Below are 27,923 nucleotides of genomic sequence, written 5' to 3'. Positions count from 1 at the left end.
AAACCACTATGAATATATGATATGATATCTCATTTGAGCGTGGTTATATCCTAAATAAATATGCAATAAAAACGCAATGTGGCGCGCGGCACCGTTTGAGGTGGCTTGTTTAAAGGCGGTGTTTGCGGGAGTATTGCACCCTCCTGCGATGGCATGGACACACACACACACACGCTTATACACACTCATACACACACGCACTGCAGTGGCGTCTGATCACAGTCTGCAAGAGAGAAAGAGCGAGAGCGCGCCTATAACCGACCGCTATGTTTAAAGCTCTCGTGCGCTTTTCACACTTATGGCTCACTTATCCCTAAACATTGTTATCCAGCTTTACTGTTTTATGTTTTCTACTGTTCATAATCTTGGTAGTTAAATATTTCTCCTGGATATTTGTAAACCTGGGATTAACAAACGTTTTTGAATATTTACGAGTTATTTGCATATTTACATTGACTGGACAAATAGGGCGCGTGACCTCGAAGCTCGTTGACTTGATTAAACTTTTTGGAAAAAAATTATCTGTGCAGGTATGCATACTTTCCCTAAAATACTAAAAAATAAAAGCGTGAAAGGTTACTGTGCAAGTTACATTTATATTTAAGATTTAATCATATTTAATACTTTAGTTTACGATTGTTTATATGTCACTTTTGATTTGGTAGGCCTAGTGCAGTTCAGGGCTGGACCTCCTGATGGGCATCTTAGCCCATGCATGACTAAAGAAAAGGCCTTGCTGTAACTCAGGCTTATAAAAGACCATATCCAAGGATTAAGAAAAGGCCTGCTATGAAAAGCTTTTTGGCTAGTCTGGTTTTGCCAATACAAATCTCTCATATGTCCTCTGAGTAATTGATGCTATCAGATAATTAAAGTCGCTTTTTATGTTTTGGCGGCTCCTGGAGCACGGTTTAGTGTACTTGAAAGGGTGTGGGGGTGTACGGGAATCATGTCAGAATCAAGAATCAACAAACCTGAGGCATTGAAATTAAGACGTGTCATGGAGGAAGATGTATGACTCGGTTCCAATGAATTCCCATAAACACTGACAGCTTTCCCTTCCCACAAAAATCTCGATCTAATGTGTAGTTTTTCTCCATTTGTTATCTGATCAATATGTCCTAATAATAATGATTAGTGTAGGTTTATCGCTCAACTTGTGCCAAGAATCCAAATTTGACAAAAATGACTTTGACAGCGCCATTGACTCCTCTTAAAGAAACTGTCACTCAGGTTTGCATGTGGCACAGCTTGTGTTTGTGAGTGCACGTTTATAAAGAATGCATCTATTCCCATGGCGCGGCTCTTATTGCCTTGGGTGAATTTGAAGGAGGACACGCGCGCACACACACACACACACACACACACTTTTTCTTATTCAAGCTATGTGGAGCAAAGAAGATCCAAGAAGTTCTGGCTGTAAGCGTGTGTCATCACCAGCAGCATTTGGATGCCCTATTAATAAGCAAGGCATGTTCTGCCATAAGCTTATTTTGCCTGAAGCATTGGTTAGCCACTTGTCGATAAAATCTGTGAAGGAGATATCGCGGAAACCGGCAGGAAACCAATAAGCGTCACGATGCTGCGCTCTTTGATGTGATTGGCGCTATGATTGGTCATTTGACTGTGTGGGGTTTTGAAAGAACGGCTTTCGGTTTGAAGAAAGTGAGGCACGTCTGTCAAAGCGATCTTCGCTCTGATACATCAGCAGGTCAAATCAAGATCACATATCACTTCTATGACAAAACCACTGTGACTGTTGCCCGTGATCTGTGGAAAGTTAAAAGTCACGTGTGATAAAAGCATGCATGTGTAATTTAAAGCCTGCACCGCTATCAATTTTTCAAAACCTGCTTTAGCGGAATCCACACTGCAGCCTTGCTGGCTAAGTTGGAGTAAACAGGTCCGGAGTCTGTTGCTCTTTTGATTTGATCTGAAATGGCTCGTGTGTTGCAGAAACAGTCTTTGTTATAAAATGGCTCCAAATCTTGGATGGGTTGTTTTGGTTTGTTTCTGTGTGTGTGCGAGCGTACGCGTGTATGGGAGGTAGTTGTATTGTTTTCCCGGCAAATAAAACACACTCTCGAGACCCCCAGTTTCTAAGGGACCACTTTACTGGGCACAATATCAATAAGAAGCCTCTCTCTATCTGTGTGTGTGTGTGTGTATGTGAGTTTGTGTGCATGTGTGCATAATGAGAAGAGTATGGTGTGGGAAAGCCCTCATTATAAAACAGTTTGAGCTCTCAGGCCATTAAAGTCAAGTAGAGAGAGAGAAAGAGAGAGAGTGTGTGTGGAGGATACTCAGGTGGATTGCTGATGATTGAAACAATAAGCTCATTCTCTATTGTCTTGTCAGTAATGACTACTGTTGGAATCCTTTGGGTGGAGGGTTGTTGTCAGCTCTTGTACAGGTGATGTTTGTGACCTGCAGTTCATGCTGATTGATTGGCTTCACAAAAAATAGTAATTGAATGGTAATAAGGGAAGAGATAGCATTGATTTGGGTGGAGGAGAAGTTGTGGGGTCTTTTGGATAAGTCCAGTGGCGGCCAGTGGCTTCTTTTTTCGAGGGCGCTCAATGCGAAGTTTGTCACAACATGTATGTAGCCTGTCACGTGTGTGGTTCATAATTTCAAAGTTTGTGTTCTGCCCATCAAGTGATCCTATGTGCATCACATGTCTTGTCTAAATAAGTGCCTGCTGCAGACACGTCTAAAGGGTTTATGACATAAGAGACACTCATGTTTGCCAGATACTCGCATAATCTCATGCGTAATCAGAATTTAGTGTTAAGGGAGTGTCTTGCGTGTATTTTGTGAACGTGAGCATCTTTTATCATAAACGGATTTGACGCGTGTGTAGCAGGCACTTCTTTGGACAAAACACGTGATTCACATTATTCACATGACGCAACAAAAACATATTTTGAAAACACAAGCAACACCCATAACACTCCGAAAACACATATTTTGAATTTGTGCCCCTCGGATGAGCAGTCACGAGCCGCCACTGGATAAGTCCATTAGAATTTTCCTGTGAAAATATGAAAAAATGGGAACGTGAAGCATTGTGGAGAATTTGGCGCTCGTGCCAGTTAAATTTGAAGGATGTAAAATTGACACATGCACAAATATATATATAAATAAATAAATTTGTCATATACATATTTGTACACTTGTGTGCGGTGCTGAATATGCAACTCAAATTGATGTATGCACGCATAAACTCATTTACTGCTGGATTTCCTGTGGCTGATGAAGTCTGACATGCAATCTTTCCTTGGGTTTTTTTCAAGCACTCTTTCTCTCTATTACCGTCACTTTCTATCTCCCTTAAGACTGTCAAGCTGTCAGAACCCTCACTGATTCCCACCGAACAGTATTGAAACCTGCCGTGTGTATGGCGGTGTGTGCGAGTCGGTGTGAGCACATGTTTGTGCAGACCCAATTTAATCTCATATGCAAGAAGGTATCAGGCACTTGCCGTATAAGAGCCTGTATAGCACTTTCCACCCTAATACCAGTCAAAAAATTGTTCTGTGTGATTCTCTTACAACGTCGTTCATTCGTTATTGATTTCAAACAGTAAAATTCAGCACCTGATCTTACGTTACGGCCTCAAAATTTCTCGATTTTATTCGCACGGCTTGTAGTGGTCGCAATTTGATGAAAGCCTCATTTTTGCTCTCTCTCGTCATTTAACCTTGATATATAAGCTCACGAGAAACGTGTTGGATTCTGAGCCTGACAGCCTTTGATGGAATTGGGTATCTGAATCCATTTTCTGTCCTCTTTCCAGAGATGAGATGCTGCAGTCATTTACATCGACAAAACTGAGTCAGGAACCTAGTCATCAGTCAGACAGGCAGTCCAATAATGACAATCACAGTAATTCTGAAAACATTGGTAAGGATGAAGATTTGGATTGAGCTAGAATGCTAATTTCCCAGAGGAAAAAAACGCATATTTAAATACATAGAGTGGGGTAGTCTGTGACCACTGTTTTCTAATTAAATGCAACATTTTTCTGTAGCACTTTACAATCAGGTTCAATTGGTTAACTTTAGTTAATGGCTTAGGTATCATGAACTAACAATGAACAATGGATTCTTTGCAACATTTATTATAGTCATTTATAAATTGTGATATTGTTCATAAGGTTATTCATAAATTATAATAAATTCACTAATTTTAATTCATACATGTTAATTTGACAAATGTACTGTAGTAATATATGCAGAACTTGTAAAAGTACTGTTCATTGGATTAACTAATGTTAAAGGGGACATTTCACAAGACTTTTTTAATATGTAAAATTAATCTTTAGTGTCCCAAGAGTGCGTATGTGAAGTTCTAGCTCAAAATATCATATTGTAAAAAAATCCGTAGAAATTGCAGGCGGGTTGCCGGTAACTTACTGTAGATTTAAATTTATGTTATTTACTGGCAACATTTTGTTCAAAGTTAAATGAACATGAAAATGCAAATGAGCTGATCGCACTAAATCGTCGTGGTTGGATGTAGTGCAGAATAAGGGGCTGTATTATCCCTGGACCCTTTCTGACATCACAAGTGGAGCCAGATTTCAATGGCCTAGTTTTTTCACATGCTTGCAGAGAATCGTTTACCAAAACTAAGTTACTGGGTTGATCTTTTTCACATTTTCTAGGTTGATAGAAGCACCGAACACCCAATTATAGCACTTAAACATGGAAAAAGTCAGATTTTCATAATATATCCCCTTTAACAAATATAGCCTTATTCTAAAGGTTATCTATATTTTATTATATATATAAATATGAAGAGTTTCGTTGCAAAACGAGATAACCACCGTTTTTTTAATTGTTCAGAAATCTCGTTTTTTGGTTGTGCATTCCAATTAATTTCAATGCAACTGCAGTTGGTTTGTTTTGATTTAAACCTTCATAACTTAAAAAATACAGCTAAGTAGCACCATAAAACAAAATAATAACATGATAACATAATAATAAACATGTTTTGAGAAAAATGTAAAAAAATGGATTTATCTCGTTTTGCAACGAAACTCTTAATATATATATATATATATATATATATATATATATATATATGTACACACACTGAGCACACACAATACTGCTACTGTAGGTTAAGATTTGATTGGACATTAGGTTTAAGGTTGTTGCATTATGCAAAGATTGAATTGGATCGTGGTTCTTTTAGGAACGCTGTACTGACTGTTAAACTGTGAAAAAGCTTTAGGCCACCATCAGCAGCTTTGTTGTTTTAGGAAAGTTTTAATGGCCATCCATATTTATTATATTACACACTCTTTTTATTAAGTTACAAACAGAAAATGCAGGAAATCTGTACACAAAATTTAAAACCAAACAATTACTAAATGTCTTCTTCAGGCATCAGTCAGTAAGTGTGACCTCTCTTGGCACGAAACACATCTTGAGTTTATTTTTTAGGAGACTGAAGTCCTGAAGTCATTTGATTACAATTATTTAATTTCATTTAGATTTAAGAGATCCTGCAGGCTCAAGTGGAGGGGAGTTTATCCTAAATACTTGACACTTTAGCTTATACCTTTATACTGTTTTTAATACTACATACTCATTTCCTGTATTTTCTGGTTGTAAAGAGACTGATAAATAATTATATATGATTACTATACAATTGCCAAACAACACATCTAATGGTAACATGGTGGCCTGAGACTTTTGCACAGTACTGTAGGTTTTTTGTAATGTTATTGGTTACTGCAGAGCTTTTAAATTTAAATAAAAAATTAAAACGTCTTTGGAAGCATGACTGTATTATCAAAACCCATTACATTGTTCAGATGCTGCTCTTTTTCTCGTGACGTAAAGGGATAGTTCACCCAAAAATGAAAATTCTGTTATTTTTGTCTAAAAATTAATGAGGTTCTCAGTTATGTTTTGCTTTAACATCAACCTCAGATTTCTTTTGTAAATAGAGTATAGGAAACAAACTTAAAGTGGATCATGTGGCTCACTCGTTATAGTGGAAACTTTGGTCTTGAAAGGTGTTGATTAGAAATGCTCAAGTTCATATAGAAGATGATGGTTTTACTGAGCACACACTGTTACACATTGTTCTTTTAAAACTATGTGACACACATAAAAAGCAGGATGCCTAAAGTATCATTTTTATAATCTTTAATCTTCTTGCATATTGTTCCAAACCTCTATGACTTTCTATTCTGTCCATTTAACCTCATTGCTGTCCAGGCTAAACAGCTGAGAAGTCTTCCCTATGAGGAATAAAATGTCTTCTGTTACAGATTACAGTAGTAATCTCACTTGTAAATTAGCAGTAACAAACAGTAAATCAAAATGTATTGATTGAAGCCTCATTGTACAGATCGCGTTGGCTCACTTGTTAAACTATTGTGCTAGAAGGAAAATTGGAGTTAGAAATAGTTCTACCATGTTTTAGTGATGCAGCTATAGTCTGAGTTTTTTATTAAATATTTATTGATTTTTTTTTTCAACTAGAGAAAGAGAAAGTAGTTTGTGAATAACAATTTTGTTCCCACTTTTTTGTGTATGTGCGTGTATGCCTTTTTTATCCTTCTTGAAAAAGAAATGTCTTGCCTTAAGTTACAGCTGTTTTCTTTATTTACGGACATTTCAGAAAAATCTAGTAGAGAATTCCCAAAATGATGGAAAACTAGAAGTAAATCTAGGCCTGGAAGTCTTTAAAGTGAAATTCAATAACGAATCTTTAAATTATTAGTTTTGCTCTAAAATATTCCTTTGACTAAATATTGCTGTTTGTGAATGCTTGCGAAATACGATATGATACACTTGTGCATTATAATATCATTCTGTCAGTTTGATGGTAATGGTCTTCAAATCTCAGGCCATGATAGGATTTCATTTTTTCCTTTGTCTTTGGAGTGGTAAAAGCTGTTCATGCATATTTAAAGAGTAACTAAACCTTAAACCAACTTGTTCTAGTTAATGATCTGTAAGAATGGGGCTTTATTAGTGCTGTTCATTGATTTTAGTAACTTTTTTGACATTTGGATATAAAGTGTTTCAATACTACAAAATATGGTGTAAAAACTTCTGAGTGATGCCCTCTTCATTTTGAATAGTGGCTACTGCAGTTGAATTTATCGTGACGTAAGCAGGTTCAAGCTCACCACACACTTGGTACGAGCTTAGTTCGTCCCCTCTATCTCCATTGGGATCTGCCCACTTTTCTTGCATTTTTCAAATATTGCCAGTGGGTGGAGTCAGGCTCTAAAATTACTCTTTAGGATCTTTAAAGTCGCAAAGATTGAAGTCTCAAACCCAAAAAGATATTCTTTCTAAAAGTGAAGGCTCGTCCACCCTTCCTAAAATGCCTCATTCAAACACATCCCCACATATAAACCTCACTGTATGGGAAGATTTGCATAACACCGCCCAAATGTATATGCACAGAAAGAAGGCATAACATTTGAAGAGTTTGGTTCCAAAACGAAAAAAAAAATCAATTTTGACTAATTTGGGTAAAACGTGTTTTCTATACCAAGAAAGTGACAAGATGAAAACCACTCATTTCTGTTACAAACTTTCACATAGCATCTTTAGGTTATAATAACATTAAAAATTCAAATCCAGAATTTGATTTTTAAAGATTTATAATAAAAACTGATTATTTTTTCCACAAAATGCAATAAATCCAAATTTTTTTTCAAAATGCTATAAATCTATTGAATCAATATATAAATGTGCATTCATCTTTGCCATGTTATATTCATTTAGTTGACTAGTGGTATACCCTGATAAAAAATAAACATTGATGGCATTAATCAAAACACTTTGTAATAACACTGTCATTGCTACTGTTATACTTGGGAAGTCGTCGCTGAACTTTTTTGACAGCGATCAGCTGTAAAATGTTTTGGTCCTGCTCGGTTTTAGTTGGCTTTGAGTAAAATAATTGAAAGTTTTTCATAAGATCCTCTGGGGTCAATGTGTTAGCTAGTGCTGGGTTTCGATTCAAATTTCAAGAATCTATTCGATTCCGATTCTCAAGATCTTGAATCGATTCAATTAGATCGGATCTGATCCGATCTTCGAGATTTAGATAAGTGTTTTTGAAAAAAGCATTTTTTCCAGCGGTTACCTGAATTATAGTTTTCAAAACAGCCGCTTGCTCAGGGGCGTTTTCAGCATTGAAGGACATCCGGGGCTTAGCCAAGACCATGTAAATACAGGGATCACTAGCCTAGATCACCCGCTCTAGCTAGCCTAAAACCAATTAAAACGGCTCTGCATGTTTTCTTATTAATTTTTTTTAGAATTGTAATTAAATGATTTTTTTTTTTGGGCGAACTATCCCTTTAAAGTGCACTTGTGCTTACTGTACACATACAGTATTGCAGAATATTTAATGATGAAAGGGCAATAATAATGAAATGCATCTCTATTACATTAATTTCAGGAAGCATCTAGTTCTAGGTAACTAAAGCTTCTGGTTGCAAATCTGTTTAAGTTTTGGACTGAATCAATAATAATTTAGCACGAATTTGGCTTTATTCCCCATTTTTAGCTCTCAGTGTCTTGATCAAACGCAATGATTTTGTCCAGGAATCGTAAATCAAAATGCTTAAAAATGGGTTATATCTACCGCATTCATCGGATCTTGCTCATCCAATGTTAAACCATGTTAGTAACGCGGAATAATATCATTTAACCAGAAACAACTTCGCATTTCTTTCTGATTATCTGATAGGATTCATTCATATGTGTGTACGACTTCATGAGGTGCTGCAAGAGACGACAAGTGGATGAAATCAGTGTAACGCTAGCGATTTGAAATCAGCCTCCTCCGCAAGATTTCTTGCGGCACTCTGATTTCATCTGCTTGTAAGTTTTTGCGGTGCTGAGTAAAGTTGAGCACACTTAAAAAACTCGAAGCAGCTGAACTCGACAGAACTGTCCTGCGTATGCCTGCGCCTCATCCATTAATTGTATATAGCAGGACAATTTATCTCTTACCTCTCAGCGTGAGAAATACATGATGTGGCATGTGAACTGACTGAAATGAGCCCAGGTCATGACGGAGTCACGGGCTTGACTCAAAACATTCGATGCTGAAGCCCCGGCAAAATCGTCTGCCGACGCCCCTGCGCTTGCTTAACATTACTGACCACCATGTTCGTTGTTTTAATGTCCTTCCACGCATGCGTGAATCCAGTGACGCTGCAAGTTTAATTTATTAATTATTAAATCGATCCTCTGAGTTACGGATCGATCTTTAGAAATTAATATGAAAATCGATTCAGAATCGGTGAATACATTTTTTCACACAGCCCTAGTGTTATCATGACAGAAGCTTGATGCTGTCAGGAGAACAAGCAACAACCAAAATTTTTTCCTTCTCCCGAATGCCTCTTGTGTAAATTATTAGATTTTGATGGCTTCGTTTCTTCCCCTTCACAGAAAACCACCACAGGTTTAGAAATGCCATCAAAGTATTATTTTGTATTTGTTTGTTTCTTGATCAAGAAGTACAAAGTAGATGAGGAAAACTAGGATTCTGTGTGTTTTCACCGCGCAGCCATTGTTGTTTACAATGCGTGGAATGGTGATTTGTTAAGCGGATTAATTGCATTCTGCAGAGAAGGAGGAGTGCCGTTTATTGCGTTTTGGGAAAAAATGGATAACAGATGACAGAATAACATGGTGGCTATTGTATTTTGCGTAAAATTAAGAATTTACTTTTTAATACTGACCTGATACAATACTGATTTTGCCGGTAACTCATTTTTTTTCAAACTCTTAATTTATTCTCACTTTTGTTTTGTTGCTGCCGCTATGTAATGTAGATGCTGTGTTTGGGAGCCGATATCCCAAATATTGTAATGGGTGTAACATTTCTATCACATGCTTGATGTATGCGACCAATCACAACCCACTGGATAGCTGGCCAATCAGAGCACGCGTTTCTGAAAGGCGGGGCATAGAGGAGCAACAATAATGTACAGTGTGTGGAAAATGTGTTTTTTGAACCTTAAAAAAACAAATAACCCCACCAAATACACAATATGACAAAAAAATCTGAGAAATTAATTTGTCAAACAACTTTCACCATGTCATGTTAGATGTAATATAAATTGAAGACCTTAAGTATCTTGCACGTAGGCAAAGTCATTTTCTTCTTTTCTATACGTTATCTTTGCTGGCCTTTTGACCATCTATTATCTGTTCTTTTTGGACTTGACTAAGAATGCGTCTGTCTGGTGAGGGGATTAGCGGTGCTGTGTGTCTGGAGGTGCTGTAGGAGAACAGTAATACTCAATAATTAATCACCATCAGCAGGGCAGAGCATGGAAGAGTACTCGGGGGTCCCTTGTTAGCCGGGGCCGATCAGTGAAGTGTGAACGGTCTGCAGGCCACTTAAACCCCATACACACACTTGATCAATATTCTAAACTTCAGTTCATGTCAATGGCAAGGAATGACTGATACATGTGTGTTTTTAAAGAAGGTGATGGTCATGGTGCAGCAGCTGTAGTCAAGGTTACGTGTGCACTAACAAGTCTTTGGCTTTCAGGAGTCTGTATTTAAGTCGAAATTTATTGTTTCTCATTTCCTGCTTATGCACTCAGTCACACACACACATACACACACACACACACTTTATGCCCCCGAGCGTGTTCGACTTCTGCTCTGATATTTGGCTGGCACGGAGAAGCTGGAACTGCCACAATAAATAATAGAGTCCACAAAGACCAGCTTGGTCTTTATCTTTTTCGTACTTGCACAAACAAAAGCCCACACTCTCACGTACCCACACAAGCACACGCACGTATATATGCCTCTCATGTGAATTGTCATATATGTAATGTCTGAATATAGATGCAGTGTTGGTTGTCCTTGAGTCATTTGTTATGCGGTCTCGTAAGTGTGTGTGTGTGCATTTCGGGTTTTAACGGAGTGTGTATCTCGGTTCATAACTCAGCACTCTTCCTCCAGGGCCACTGTTATATTTACCGCATGGTAAATGTGTTGACTGCCAGGCCTGGAGGTGTGGAGAGTTTAAATTGGATTAAATCATAAAATCACCACATCAATCATTCACAGCTGGTCCTTCCACAACACGCCTGTCCAAACGCGAGCACGTGTGCGAGCAGCCAGACGTGGTGTGCGTGTGGATATTAGCTCCAATGAGAAATAAGAAAGACCTTCTGTATACATCCTTCAATGGACGGTAATTGAATTGCCGGTGGTGACTGTGGAAAAAGCATCGTTCATAGACTGATTTGATCTCGGAAGTAAGAGATTGTGAAAAAGTGCGCCTGTGTTATTAGTGGGTTTTGCTAAGGCAAGCATCTCTATTACTTTTGAACAAGCTTTAAACCCAAGTCTTAATCTCTTTTATTACTGATGACTCAAATTGTGAGAGTTGTTGAGGTGAGGTTGCTATTGTTTCCTAAGCGGTCTGACGATTTTTGCCCAGCGGCTGATCTATTGAAGGAGAGCCCAGGCCACATAAGGCCTAGAATATCAAAGAGGTTTTAGGAAAGTCTGCGCCAAATAAAGCTGTTAAGCGACGGCGTATCAATACACTAAATATCTCTCAGAACAGCTTAGTGACCTCATATAGCTGAAAATCTAAAATGTAGTTCAGACTGATGTTGTTACCTTATGTTACATTGCGTATTAATTGATTTTGTGTAATGGCTTAATTAAAGCTGTAATCATTGATCCCATACACATTAACCGCTGGCTTGGAAAATGTGAAATCCTTCAATTCTACCTTTTCCTAATTTCTCTCTCTCTCTCTTTTTCTCTCTCTCTCTCTCTCTCCCTTTAGAACCTTGAGATTATGTGTGGGAGAGGGATGATAAGCCCTTTAAAGAGATCACAAGAGCACTTTCTCTCTTTCGTCCCTCTGTCTTTTTAACACACACATGGACACATCAACACTCCCACACACACACACAAAATAAAGTCTATTAACCTTTCAAACGCTACTGTTCCTGATGGGATTTAGTCCTTCCAATGTCTGAATTTGGCATGAAATTCATCATCAGTCGAATGTTATTGTAAGATAATTACCCTTGGACAGGAAGGATTTGCGCACACTTATTAAGTTTACATTAATTGCATTAAATAGATGGGGAGCCGGTTATATGGCTGTTATTAGATCAGATGTAGCACATAACATGTAAGAGTCTAGAAGGGAATTTCAAGTCTACCATTTAGCTGCAGGGAGTAATTTAGGAGCCCACAAAGTGACAGAAGCTGTGCATCATGGGTAAATCACGGTGACAGGGTTGTAAAAAAGGGATTATGAACTTGATATGTTGCTAAGGTGCCTTATCTACTGGAGACCTTTAGTAGTGGGGTCCACTTCATTTAAATCCGTCTTAAACAACATTTTTCTTGTATAATTACATACAGCTTTATGTAAATATGCATAGGCTTGTATAAAAAGAAAGAGAGAGAGAGAGTGTGTGTGTGTGTCATAATGCAGAGCTATTGAATTAATGATCTGAATTGTCGGCTTCCCATATAGCACATTTGCGCTTGAATTCAGTCATCGAAATGTGCCTTTTCATTAATGAATATTTCAGCCAATTGAGTGTTTGATGCACATCGGGAGCTTGTACATAGTGTTCAGATATTATGATGGTCTTTCTAATCGTTCTCCTCATTTATTCTGTCACTTTCAAATTGAGATGAATTACAATTTTTATTCCAGCATATATATTTTATGTGTGAATTAGTAAGATTTGCTTTCTGTATTGCTGAATCAATTATACATAAATGCCATGTCTTAAAACACAATGCACTCCTTGAATTACCCAGATGCTTTCACCGGTAAAGAGCACAGAAGAATATTCTCATAAATTGTTACGTACACAGGGTTCATAAACTGTATGTCCTCTGTTACTCAAAAGTGAGATAAAATAATTGTATGCTATTATGGAAATCTTTTGGAAAATACGCTTCAGAAACTTCTCAGAGGTAGAAATCATATGTACATTGTGCACCGCCAGCAAACACAGATTAAAATAGATTTCAAATATTAACACAGAACTCAGGTGATTGAGTGGCTGTGTGGGAAGGAAGTGAAATCAGATAAAATATGAAGAAGTCGTATGTTAATATGATTTGACCGAGAACGAAATGCTAAAAGATTGTATCTCTCTTTGCTTTGTCTCACGCATATGCATAGAGAATGTAAAAAGGAGAATTGTCTGTATTACAGAGAAATTCAATTTTGCAGACCGTGTGCATTATTGCAGGAACTTAGTAAATAAAGTACGAAAGCGGTAAAAATCTATAAATAGATGCATGCAGCTATACAACTGGTAGAATAGTTCAACAATATCATTTTCTATTCTTTTTTTGAGATGACAATAGTTTTTATTTAACCCTAATAAGTCCATTGGGGTCTATCTTACCTCCAAGCCACTTTTCTTTAGTTGAAAAACATGGTTCCCTTCATCTCAGTGGAATACGATTTTGTGACTTTTCAAGATTCATATAAAAAAACTGGGCTTGATTCGGACGTTCTAAAGAGGGTGTAAAAAAATGACCAAAAGAGGCCCTTTGGGGGTAAAAAAGACCCCAATTGAAATGTATAGGAAATGCAAAAAAAAACATTTTTTTCTTTTTATTTGTCAAAAAAATCTATGCATCTAGAATAAGTCTTAAAATTTCAACACAGAAAAGTAGGCCTGGTACTAGGGCACAAATGCAATATAGAAAATGCATGCTCAATCACACACAAACACACAAACAAACAAATACACATACACACACAAAGGTATGACTGCCACAGAGAGCATTTTTTACATAATTTGTCAAAAAACAGTCACAGATGCAAACAAACGTAAATTAATGGGCTCTAATTCTTACACACACACACACACACACACACACACACACACACACACACACACACACACACACACACACACACACATGCACGCACAAACACACAAACGCATGCACACAAAGTCACAGTAAAACTTACACACACATAAAGACACAGACACACACATAAAGACACAAACACATATGCACGCGCACATAGTACACACACACACATACACACGTGTGTACACACAGACACAAACACACTTACATTTAGTCAAATTTCTGTGGCATTTTGTAAAAACAGCATCAAAAACTTAAAAAATTCTAACATTTGAAATAATATTTATTTTAATGTCCTTAATCCATAAAAAATCCATAAATTATCAAAATGTATCACTAAAGTAGTGATGTTGAGCAGTTGGCCACATCCAGTAAAATGAATGGGTCTCTATGGGCATCTGCTGGTCAAAATGATTTATTTCGTAAACTGTAATTCTTTTATATTTTTTTCTAAACACCAGATGACCAAATTTAACACATAACATCTATTTCAATTTCTAAAAACAATTTAAATCAAATTTAGATCATAATTTATGTGTAATTTTCATAAAAATGTAATATTTTACAGGCAAGCTAATGGTGTGGTTGAGGAATTGAGTGGTAAACAGGTAAAGTACTTTATATCTCCCAAAACACAGCATTAATGTATAGATGGGAAGTAAACAAAAAAATTTATATATTATTTGTATCATTAAAAATGTATATATATTTTTTGTAATCACTCTTTTAATTTCTGGGGTCATTTTTACCCCCAAACAGGGGTGCAAACTTGTCACCTTTCGGCGAAATTCGCCGTTTTTGATCCAAAATAGGTCATTCTTGTGATTCGTCTAGATCCGATGAGTTTTTGAAAATGAGGGATGAGGGGGGTCTGCGACAGGATAGCAGTAAATGAAATTATGAAAATTATGTCCAGCTATTGTGGTAATGATGTCAGTTTGGCGGGTTATGTTTTACAATTTATAGTCACCTCATTTGTTGCCGAAGTTTAAGCAGTCTGCAGATTGAGCGCACACACTTAACTCATAGTATTTTCTCATTCTAGGTTACGCCCCCACGTCACGTTGCTGTGCGCGGTGTCATAAAAGCTTAACATTTGTACACCGCAGTTTTAAATTAAGTGATTATAAGCCGTTGAAACACAAACAACAGTGCTATATACCTGTTTCTGTTTGAGAGGAGCGTGGAAGCCGCGTATCCGCTTCTCATTAAGCTTGTGAGTATTTTTGCCGCTGTATTAGCCTTTAATACACAAATGCGTCAAAATTCCCGCTTTTTGCAAGTGTCCTAATAAACGCGATAATTCAGGGCTTAAGAGAAAGTAAACAGCTAAAAGAAAACACATGTGTGTGTAACAGTATATTAGATCCGGAGTCGGACTACAATCTTAAAGGGGAAGTTACCTAATTTTGCTCCTGTCTGTCACTCGTGTTAATCAAACAGTATTGAGAGAAAATCTCTCACTGCTCTTAACTAAATCACTTTTCTACCTTAAATAAAATTTGTACGTCGAATTGTACACGAGTTTGATTCGAGTTGCTCGTTCAGGGTTCATATTCTTAGAGCTATGACTGTGGAACAGAAAAAACCCTAAATTATTTGTTTATGTGTACTACTAAATAATAATAAAAATGCACATTTCTGTAACACTTTACAAAAAGGTTGTATTTGTTCACATTAGTAAATGCATTATGATCGAAAAATGAACATTATATTGTATATAAGCATTTATTAATTCTTGTTTATGTCATTACAGTAATTGGTGTTAGTAATTGATGTTGCATTAACTAATGCTAACAGTTTCAAATTTGATTTAAATTAAAATGCTAAAATGAATAAGATTTACAATAAATAAATTACAAATTATAATATGTATGTATGTCATGTATGTATGTCTATATATGAACGCTTGTGTCTTCGTCACCTTTTTCACCCCTGATGAGTTTGCACCCCTACCCAAAGATCTCTAACAAAAATAGAAACTAGGGGCTTATGAGGGTATAGACAAAGGTCCAGGTTGTTTTAAGCTGGTCTACAGTAGCTGGTGAATCAGCAAAACTTAGCTAATGAAGCAGGATGAGTAAAGTATCTCTCTAGTTAAGCTTGTTAACACCCCAATTAGGTGAACCAGCACGCCAGCATCCAAAACACAACATATGTTGGTAATCAGCCGCAATTCGACCTGCTGTTGGCTTTCTTTATAGTTGTCTGTGCACATTAAGCGAGGATCAGAGGAAATGTTTAACGTTGAAAAAAAAATCACACACTTCACCTTTAAATCCTGAGCTTAGAGGGAAAGCAGATGCATCTTTGTATACGGGTGATTGTATGTTGCCTGTATAACATAAGGTTTCTCTCTGTACTTTCATCAGGTCGCAAAAGAAGATGACAGCCCTCAACCCAGTGCTGTTTCTGCTCTGCGGCGTCTCTGTGTCTATGACCCTGAAGGTTGTGTCAAAGAGAGGCTCAGGTATGTCCAGTGTCTCATTATTCACAGAGGACCAGTTTCTAGTTGTAAAGCGTAACATCGAATATTCTTTTACGCCATAATGAAAGCCGCTATGCTAAACTGTGCTCTCGGGCCATGTGACTGTACATATTAAAGCTTGATTTAATGCGGTATTGACGGTGAAGGTCATTCATGTGTGCTCAAAGTGTGTGCGTGCTTTCGCTCACACGCAAGTAGGCATCACCAAGCTACACACATGCACACAAATGGGAACACGTGTTAACACACACACATGCAATTTTTCAACAGAGAACAGGTTGGGAAGAGTGAAGTGCCAGCCCATCTGTCAGAGGTGATACTCTAATGTGTGTGTGTGTGTGAGGGAGAGGGGGTGTTTGGGATACAGTAGTGAGAAATTGTGTATGCGTGTATGCATGTGTCTCGCTGACTGACTAGGAAAAAGAGCAGAAAATGAGAGCCAAGACCACCATGTACTCCAGATAATTAGGTGCAGGGAGGTGTTATGAGTTCAGCTGCAGTTTGATGTTCCTCAGGACAAAAAAAAGGAATAATATTTCCTGATACTTGGGTTTTTCTTCTCTAGCATAATGAGCACACAGAACAAGAGTTACTCAATTACTGAAACTCAAGCTGTTCGCTGAATATCATCTAAAACTATGAACCTTATTTCATTGTTGACTAAAAGGACAGTTTATATACATATTCTGGGAACTTTTGGGGACAAATTTGGTTTCCCCCTGTTAAATTAAGCGTGAAATGGCATTTGCAACCCGGTGTGTTTTTTAAAGGGCAAACTCAATCTAATATAAAATTTTGTTGTCATTTACACATGCTCATGTTGTTTCAAAGCAATATGACTTTCTTCATTTAATAAGAACATAATAGGGGAACATTTGAAGAGTTTGGTTCCAAAACGCAATAAATCCATTGAGACTAATTTCAGTAAAATCGTGTTTTCTATACCAAGAAAGTGACAAGATGAAAACCACTATTTTCTGTTACAAATTTTCACGTAGCATTTTTAGGTTTTAAAAACATAAAAAATGCAAATCCATAATTTGATTTTCAATGATGTATTATAAAAACAGATTATTTTTTTCCACAAAATGCATTAAACAGTAAGTTTTTTTTAATGCTATAAATCTATTGAATCAATATATAAATGTGCATTCATCTTTGCCATGTTATTCATTTAGTTGACAAGTGGTATACACTGATTAAACACTAATGGCATTAATCAAAACACTTACTTTGTCATATTAAGAACACATTGCTGCGGTTATATTCGGGATGTCGTCGCTGAACTTTTTTGACAGCAATCAGCTCTAAAAAGTTTTGTTCCTGCTCGATTTTCGTTGACTTTGAGTAAAATAATGGAAAGTTCTGTGTATTCAACATGCCGCCATTGTTGTTTACAATGCGTGGAATGGTGCGCTGTGATTTGTTGAGCGGATTTATTGCATTCTGCAGAAAAGGAGGAGTGGCGTTTATTGCGTTTTGAGAAAAAAGGGAGAAAAGATGACAAAATATCACGGCAGATATCAGATTTTACGTAAAATTAAGAATTTACTTTTAAATACTGACATGATACAATACTGATTTTGGCGGTAACTCATTTTTATTTTAATAAAAAAATGGCGTTTATCGCGTTTTGGAACCAAACTCTTCAATTGAAGAATGTTGATAAATCTTTATTGCAATAAAAGTAAACAGGGACCGTAGGGCTGCAACAACTAATCAAAAAATCGATAATGAAATTGTTATCAACGAATAGCACCAGCGTGGACATGCATCCACTTCATTCAGTGTGAGCTATGCACTTATAATTAAAGTCAGGCGCTGCTTCTCTAAACAACACGAGCTGCACTTTCATCAGGTGCTTCTTCTTCTTATATTAGTTAACTCTGTAGTAGTGTTGGGTTTTGCACTTTTAAATATACATTTCTACATAGGGCTGGATGATATGGTCAAAAAATTTTCATTTTATACTTCTTAATTTCAGCCAATACGGTATAAATCCGTTAACGATATGCATATTAAAAAAGCCTCGGGAAAAACTGCCAAGAATGCCCACAATGGATGTCTGTACCAAAAACAATCCTCTAAAAAAATGAATTTGGCAAGTTTATGAAACCTCCTCCTATAAAAATATATTATATTTAAAATAAAAAGGTATACATATATTAATGTTCACTTTTAATTCGTGTTTAACCTTCATACCAAAAAGTGATATCACTGTCTAATAAACATAAGACTTTCAGGCTCACCTTAATAATATTATTTAATAAGGTGCACCCTGAATGTCAGTCAGTGATGAATTCTGTAATCCAGGGGTCTCAAGCTGAAATAAGCTTGGGGCCATTTCTGAGATCTCATAGGAAAGACGAAGAACTATTTTAACATAAAAAAACTGCAATTATTTCTGTAAATGTACTGGTTACAGGGCTGCTGGACGAATTTTGAACAGGGGTGCTGTGATTTTTTTTTAACAAAAAACTTGTATAGGCCTATTTAAAATACATTTTAAAAATAAATACATTGAGATTAACAACTTTATTGTCATATACACTTCAGTGCACACAGCCATGGTCTGAAACACACAGGCATCATCAGTTCTCAGATGAATATACAGTATGTGCTATTAATCAGAAGCAAAAATACTTTAATAATCCCAGGGGGAATTACTTTCGTTACAACGTCAGATATACATACAACTTATTTACATACAACATATAATATTATAACAACATATAATATTCATTAAACTTCGCAATTTTCAATGTCCATGCGGACGAAAATTTTTTACTTTCGTTTTTAAGTTAGGATCACACGTCGATTAACAGTGGTAAAATATTCTCACAGTAACATACCTATAGTATATTTTTATATAGATCTTTTTAGATATAGAGACTCAATAATAATCTGTTACATTTTAATCTTTTAATTTTTCATTTTAAAAAGCGTTTTGTATTTTGGATACAAACCTGCGTTGTCATTCCGTTGTATGCGCAATTGCGCATATTATCAACGCGCTCTTTACTCTAGCAAAAGACACTCGCGTCGCACATTGCGCCGGTTGTATAATAGAGTCCAAAGTCTCTCATGAGCTAGGGGACGAATGTCCAGGGAGTTCAGAATTTCTGTGTGGACATGCATCAGCGAAAGGTGTGTGAGTCTTTTCTGGGTCATGGTGCTGCGTACCCATGTCTTCAAAAGACCCGAGGTGGAGAAAGTGCACTCGGATGACCCCACGGATGGGTAGGCAGACAGTAATGAAATCAAAATCCAAAATACACGTAATAACCTACGTGTGTCAAAAACAATTTCCTAAAATATTCATAAGTAATATAAATTGTGCAAAATATTTTTACTAAAAAAATCTCTCTCTCGCCAATAGGGGGTGCTGCAGCACCTGCAGCACCCCCACTTCCCGCGGCCATGACTGGTTAAATTCTATTATTTCTTTTTTATGAACTATTATGCATGTTTTGCCACCAGGTAGTGTTTCTGTTTTGATATATAGTTCCATCTTTGTTGTTCCATAGTTTTGATCAGTTTGCTATTATAGTAATATGTGGAAAAAATATTAATAAGTATGTCAAGTTATGCTTAAACTTTTGAATGGCAGTATTCAACATTACATACTGTAAGAAAAATTAATATTACTGATCTAATTGTAATTGCATAGCAAGCTAGATTTAATATTATTATTTAATATACACTTAATTATATACATATTATATTTATTACGAGAAAACAATACAACATACATACTTTTATCTTTTCTCCTCATCTTTCCCCTTTTCTAACCTGGGCACCATGATGGCTTAAGCCTAATTTTCTCATCCGTAAATCAGTTTGTGTTGCAATACATCTCCTGTTCTCCCTCCCTATATGGTGACACCATTGGAAGCTGTGACTTAATGCGAACTAACCCTGCACCTCCTTCTCGTACTTCTGAGTGACAGCTCTTCTTTGGGCAAACACTCCAAAAACAGATTCATTGATGGCATGGTGACAATGATATGATTTGACGCGAGGTACAGATGAGCGATCCGCAATCTGTTTTCCTCGCCGTCCCGGAGAGCGCAGCTCATGGTTGCTTAGTTACGAAAGATGTCACATGCTTTGGAAGGAAGATGCACCTTTACTCGCGTTTAACGTGCATTTTTAGAAGTGACATGTGAACAGCCACGTGACGCCGTAACCAGTGTTGGGGAAAGTTACTTTTAAAAGTAATGCATTACAATATTAAGTAACTCCCAACAAAGTAACTAATTGCATTACTTCATTACTTTTTATGGAAAGTAATGCTTACGTTACTTTTTAGTTACTTTTGCGTTACTTTTTCTTGGCTGAGGCTTGATCTCTTTCAGGCCTTGCAGGTGTTTTTCATGACTGAGAAGTTCTGCATTCAAAAATTTCATATTTCATCACAAAAAAGTCGAGCTCTGGCCTGCCATCTCAGTTTCTGATTCAAACTGTTCTCACACAGGCGTGTACGCATAGAGTGCATAATGTTACTACGTTTAGTTTAATTCAATACATACATTTTTTTAAATCTAATTAATTAAACTAAAAAGGTAACTTGCATTACTTTTTTAAAATAGTAACTCAAATATTAATGTGTTAAAAAAGAAATGCATTACTTTACTTGTTACTTCAGAAAAGTAATATTATTAGGTAATGCATGTTACGTGTAATGCGTTAACACTGGCCGTAATGTACAGTACACAGAAATATCGGAAATGTGTTTAGAAACCATATCACCGTTATTGAATTTCGTCTTACTGCGAAATATATTGATAATGAATTATTGTTCAGCCCTACTTCTACACATGAATACCCTAATTTAGTACCTTATTTAGCTATAATAAGGAGAGAATCTAATTGAGTAAATATTTTATGATTAATCGGAAAATAATAATAATAATCGGTTGATTAATCAAAAGAATAATCACCTAAATATTCGATTTTAAGAATATCAGTAGTTGCAGCCCTAGGGGACAGTCTGTCAGTTTGTAACATTCTGCCTAATATCTATTTTTGTGTTTCATCAATGCATGGGTTTGAACAAGATGGGAGTGAGAAAATTGACAATACAGTCTCATCAAGTTTGATTCCAATTTAATTTCAATCTTTGTCATTTTCTTTGTCAAAATTGAAGATATCAGGGTTATTTTTCACCGAATGATCTTTACATTATGTACATATACGAAAATTTGATGGGAGCTGCTGATATTGCAATGTTTCATTTCCTGCGATATGAGAAATACTGACTGCCGGATGACATGAAAGCTCTGTTTGAGAGAATTTCACTTCTGCCTTGCATTTCTTGTATAGCTCACAGATCCTTTTTACAGAGAATTTGTGATTTCTCTCTGTCGTTTGACACCAATCTCATATACTGTAACACTGACAAAGGCACCCAAACTAGTTTTCCTTTTGGAATAAATGTTCTGCGATGTAGCTATTGCAGAGCACACATTGCTGAAACGATATATTGTGCAGCCCTAATGTGCATGGGCAACAGTTAATCACAAATATTGATTTTGAGCTAGGTTTTGGGTTACAAATATTGCAACTTTCATTTCTGGTGAAGGAATAACTCTTTTATGTTAAATGTTTTCAAGTGAAATATTTGATTTAGCCACAAAGAATTCATTAAATCATGAAGAGTATGAGTAGGCACTTCATACCAGAATAGTGTCTGAGTTAAATGTTTGTTAAAACAATGCCTAAATAGCTATTTTGCTATTATTTAAGATGCAATGGCCCACGTTGCCTAGGTAACATCAGGCAAAAGGAAAGTCATTTCAGAGCTCATTACAGCAAGTTATTACTTATGAATGATGATGAAAGATTACGAAGACAAACATTTTTTGGGGTAACGTCCATTGATGAATCGTGCACAATAAGACCAGGAACGTGACAGGAATTTCATCATGACTTTAAAAAGCCTCTTTCAGAACACAGTCATCTTATTAGAGCACACTTCAATGCAGTTGAATAACTAGTAGACGTGCCACTTGCAACGGCAGGGTCACGGGTTCAATTTTCAGCAATCACTTGCTAATTAAATATATACCTAGCATGCACCATACATTGCTTTAGATTAAAGCATCTGCCAAATGTGTAAATGAAAAGACATTTAAAAAATGCATGTGTTAAATTACTTAAAATAACTAAGCATTTGTTAAAGAGACAATACTTAAAAACACCAAAAGTGCACTGCTGAATTAGTGTTTGAAGCCAGCCTGGTCTCACTGTTAATACGTAGTATTTACACGTAACTTTAAAAAAACGGAAAACATTTTATTTTGTACGTTTAAATAGATGCTAAAATGTACAATGTAAACGTATTAACAACATTTAAACATAGCATTATTACGTTTTTACAGCTAAGAAACCTAAAACATTTACATATCTTCCATTCCATAAAGATTGCTGTATAATTTCCCTTTAACCATTTTAGCGATATGTTACCACCAGACCTTACCCTAAACCCAAACCTTACCCCAAACCCTTTTTATATTAAATGTTTAAATATGTAATGTATTATTTTTATATTATGCAACGTAACGGACAGATATGTTTAGGAACATTTTCGTAACAATATAGACGGATTCATCGGACGCACGTGCGCTGACACGATACACGTCTGGATCCAAACTTTACTTCTGGTTTCGTTTTTTTAATGGTCTGACTAGTTGCTAAACTGTTATTTATTCTTAGTGGAGCGGAAGTTACGTGCGGACCATGACAGCCGCTTGTTTATGTTGTTACTGCTGAAACCATCTATAGCATTTAAAAGATATTTTAAGCCACCACAGTCCTATGCAAAACAGTTTATTAAAATCATTTAACGTTACTGTTACAAAAAGCATAACAGACAGACAAGTGTAATCACAACAACTTATTTATTGCGAATATTAAAATCAGTACCAAAAGTAGTTAAAATGACAATGTGCCAGTAGCCAAGGTCCTCTCTGGAATATATGAAGTAAAGAGAAGTATTAAAGTTATTACTCCAAGAGAACGTTGATCCGGCTTCCCTCTGTCACGCTGCGCTTTTTTAATTTTAAACGTACACCAACAGAAATGGAATGACGCAAATATGTCATGTGGCACTCAAAGAGCCAATGAGCTTTTGATATCACTGCCGTAAAGCAATGTGTCATAAAGGTTTTTGAGGCGCGAAATTTGAATTCAAATTTATAACGAACGCGCAATCTGACTTTACGGTTGCTGATGAGAACTCGAATCAAGGTCGCTGGATAAAGGGCTGAATTTGGATCTGTTCCTTGCAATCGTATGAATTTTAAAGATGTGGATTACTGCAAATGAATAAAAGTAACATCTTTGGTGAATTTATGTTGTATTTTGGTGTAATTATTGCTTAGTAGTAATAATAATGTATTGCATAAAAGACAGCAGGAGAAAACACGTTTTTGTGTGACATGGCAACCAAACGAAATATAAAAAAATAATTAAATAAATACAGAAATGTTATTAATTTAAAAGTTTTAAAACTCTCTGCATATCATAATCATTTCATTAGGTAAATAGGTAAACTGTCTTAAATACATAAGTCAGAAAACATGTCATTAATACAAGTAAGAACCGCCAATGCCCGCGATTTAAATATTTATGAATATGAATAACTTACGTACAAATTTGTACGCTTATAAAGCTGTAAATACGTTAATAATTTCCTGTCAAAACGTCTATATTATATGTTTCAGTGTATTTTAAACATAAGTAAATGTATGTATTGTACAACCACACTGAAACGTAAAAATACACTCGTATTCAAATGAGATAACGTTGTTGAAACACACCATTAATGTGCATTCGGTTTCACTCGCCATTCCAGGGAGCGCAGCTCATGGTTGCTTAGCTACGAAAGATGTCACGCACTTTGAAAGGAAGAAGCGCCTTAACCAGCGTTTAACATGCATTTTTAGAAGTGACATGTGAACAGCCACGGGACGTCGTAATCAGTGTTGGTGAATGTTACTTTTAAAAGTAATGCATTACAATATTAAGATACTCCCAAAAAAGTAACTAATTGCGTTACTTAGTTACTTTTCATTGAAAGTAATGCTTACGTTTCTTTTTACTTTTGCGTTACTTTTTCTTGGCTGAGGCTTGATCTCTTTCAGGCCTTGCAGGTGTTTTTATGACTGAAAAGTTCTGCATTCAGAAAAAGCATATTTCATCACAAAAAAGTCGAGCTTTGGCCTGCCATCCCAGTTTTTGACTCAAACTGTTCCCACACAGGCGTGTAAGAATATAGAGTGCATAATGTGACTACGTTTAGTTTAATTCAGTACATAATTTTTTTAAATCTAATTAATTAAACTAAAAAAGTAACTTGCATTACTTTTTTTAAAAAGTAACTCAAATATTAATATGTATTGATGTGTAATAGCTGCAATGTCTATTTCAAAGATGTACTCTCTAAATCTAAATGTGTAGGGTTACTTTTAAATGAATAATCTAGCTTGTTTTCAGCATGCAGTTACACAAAAATTAATCATCCTGTTCCACATTTTGTAAAAAGGAACAGAAATGTTGGGTAGCGCTGCAGATAAACATTTTATATTAAGTATTAAAAAAATAAATAAAGTTAAAACAGTAAAGTTCAATGTTGCATTTGTTAATCCACCCAAAAAAGAACTTTTTTTACTGAAGATTGTTTTTAAGTGCTTTAATAAAATTACAAGCTTGACAAATGATGTGTTGTATTCGGCAGCATGCCACAAAAGCAACCACAGACCTTTATAGAAAATAACCTGGAAGATTCCTTACATAAAATGGTGAAGTCTGCTGTAACCAGCAGGTGAGTTTTTATTGAACCGTTCGTACGCTCTGTGCTGTGCTCAGATCAGTGGCGCTTCTGACCGTATTGCAGCAGTCTCAAAGCTTCAAAGACACTATTAAATGTCAGACACATCAACATCACTCCCCAGCTCCAGATGAAATAATAACTCTCTCCCCCTCCATCTGATCATCTCAGCCCAAGGCATGGCCCAAACATCTGTGTGTGTGCGCGCATGCGTGTGTGACATTGAAAAGCACAAACACACAACTCATCAACAGAGCAATTCCTCTCAATGTGTTTTAGAGGATTTTACAGCTGTAATTGAACAGGGCCATGTTCTGATTGATTTTAAAATATCATGCTTTAATTTTCTCCTGCATTATGTGTTATGAAGAACTTGAGTTTGGGCGTAGATTCATAAAAAGAGATTCAGGAAATGAGACTGAGGGGAAGTAATCCTCGGTTACCCTGGAGAAAGAGGTATTCAAGAAATACACACTTACCTTTCAATGAAAACTGATTCATGGATGTATTCTGCCATATTTCTTTCCGGTAATAGTCTTTTGAAAAGAGTATTTGGTCATTTCTGCAGAGGAAGAGTTGCATTACCATTTGACAGGCACTATGTTATGGTATTAATAAAACAAGTGTACCTGTCAGATGTATCTTAGTCAAGGTAGATGTCACATTTAATTTAACTTTCAAAATAAAGCTGTGAGGTCTCAAGGTCATAAGATGGATTGCCAAGGAACATAAAAACTGATAAAATGTATACCATGAATGTAAGTCACTTTAGTAAAGAGCATCTTCTAAATAAATTAAATGTACTGTAATGTCAGTTCTCACCAACATTATTAAATGAAAAACAGAAATTAATTAACACCCGCACTTACATACAAGCGAACACTTTAAATGTCAATTCATCTTCTCTCATTAAGTGCACACTGTTCTTTCTCTCTCAATCTATTTCTGTGTTTTTAAATGCTAATGACGGATTAGCCCGTGCCCTGGCCTCCGGATTTCTCTCTTTATTCCCATGTTTGTTTCAGTTTTCTCTCTCAGGTCTTCTCTTTTCTTTTCCTGTCATGTTACTCTGACCCACAGACCCTCTCTCTTTATGAGTGCCAATAAAAGGCTTCAAACATCAGAATGGACTTCAATCCCTCTTTTCTCCGTCTTTTGTCGACCAAAGGAATTTTTCCATTATTTCCTTTGGAGCTGTGAGAAAATGTCTCTCTCTCATTGGTTAACAGAACCACCTGCTCACACAACGAACCTGCTCGACCTCTGTCGCCATGGCGAACCAGAGGCGGAGGTGAGCGAGTGAGAGTTATGGGAAAAGATTAGATACAAACAGTCACTCTACTGTTCGACCGAGACCCGTTTGTGGACATTCAGACAGGTCAGTAAGCGGTCAAGGAAAGGCCGAAACATGGGGCGGGGAGAGAGACGCCCGGGTCGTTAAGGTGCGTTGTCATGGAAATGTTCTTAATTTGCTTGATGCATTCTGATAAATTAGAGCCGGACAAAGCGGCTTTTGCAATGGTTGCTCTGAAAGATAGTGTTAAGAATCTATGGGAACAGTAAATAAGAGAAGAAGTGCATTGTGGGAGATTAAAATCACTTGTTTGGCCCAAAACACATCAGCTCAAAAATATGGGCTACATAATGAGTTTATATGAATATACCTACTCAAAACAGCTATAACCATAAAGCAGAGCAAAGCAAAGGAGCCTTGCTTCACCTCTTGCTCTCTCTCTCTCTCCCTCATTCTCTCTTTCCCTTGCTCTCTCTGTCTCTACGGAGAGCAGTAGGAAATGGAAATGCACACTTTATGGGTCTGGGTGATTGGATTTGCATGGCGTCAAGCCAGCATAAACACACACACGCGTGCGCACACAAACTAAAGCACAGAAAGTGTCTAAGAGAGAAGTGGTAACTCAAAGTCGACATGACAGTTTTACTGGGGTGCAGTTGCTCTCAGTTTCTAAAGCAAACAGCCATTTACTGTTGCACTAAATAGCAGCTAGGGTTTGCCCTCAATATCAGAGAAAGAAATTACCAGCTCAAATTCAAGCAGGGAATAGGAAATTACGAAGCAACGTTTGCGTTTCCCCTTTAAAGAATAGCTGCTAATGTGCAATTGCAATCGAGATTGAAAAACGGAATTTTAGATTTCACTAAGCGTGATTATATACCATATCTCTCTATTACAAATAACTGTTTCATCTTTAAAAGTCTCATTTTCTCATTTAATGGAAAATTGGACTTGCAGTGCACTCTGGATGCTCAGACCTCAATTTTTTGTCCGAACTCTTCTATTTATTTCTGAAAGCATTGAATTGATTGTAATTGCAGCTGAAAAACCATTTCTACAAACGTCTCTCATGTACAGATTTACTCAGTTATTACTGCGACACTCCAAATTGGCTTTAGATGCGTTCGGTTCCCTTTGATCACGTTTGAGAGCCTCTACAATCCCGCTCGAGTCTGTCGAATTTGACGCTAGCCCACCTGTGGTAGGATGACAGCGTGTGCCGTAGTGCCGCTTCATTGCCTATGATCAGAGGTTTCTGCCAAGCCTTATTAAGACGTTACAATTTAAGTAAGAGAGAGAGATATACTTCATATTCCTAAATGGTTCTTTGTTAAAGCAGAGCATTTGAATTAAACGAGACACAATTGTTAATTTAATTCTAGTGTAATTGACTCTAGTGGCTGCGTATAC

General features: G+C 36.5%; 1 protein-coding gene across 8 annotated transcripts in view; it reads left to right on the top strand.

Moving 5' to 3' along the window:
- The window catches only part of il1rapl1a (interleukin 1 receptor accessory protein-like 1a), a 191,069-nt gene that overhangs the window by 80,137 nt on the left and 83,009 nt on the right, over positions 1 to 27,923 (top strand). For all 8 annotated transcript variants that reach the window (XR_012358352.1, XR_012358353.1, XM_055214892.2 and 5 more), the window contains one exon: positions 16,271 to 16,368. Coding sequence is in view for 6 of the 8 variants with exons in the window: in XM_055214892.2 (XP_055070867.1) it covers positions 16,284 to 16,368 (85 nt within the window). In the remaining 2 variants the exon portion in view is untranslated. The remainder of the gene's footprint in view (positions 1 to 16,270; positions 16,369 to 27,923) is intronic.

Source organism: Misgurnus anguillicaudatus, chromosome 17 (assembly GCF_027580225.2).
Source record: "Misgurnus anguillicaudatus chromosome 17, ASM2758022v2, whole genome shotgun sequence".
Lineage (NCBI taxonomy): Eukaryota > Metazoa > Chordata > Actinopteri > Cypriniformes > Cobitidae > Misgurnus > Misgurnus anguillicaudatus.
Note: the sequence above shows the minus strand (reverse complement) of the source record. Positions and strands in the feature narration are given on the sequence as shown.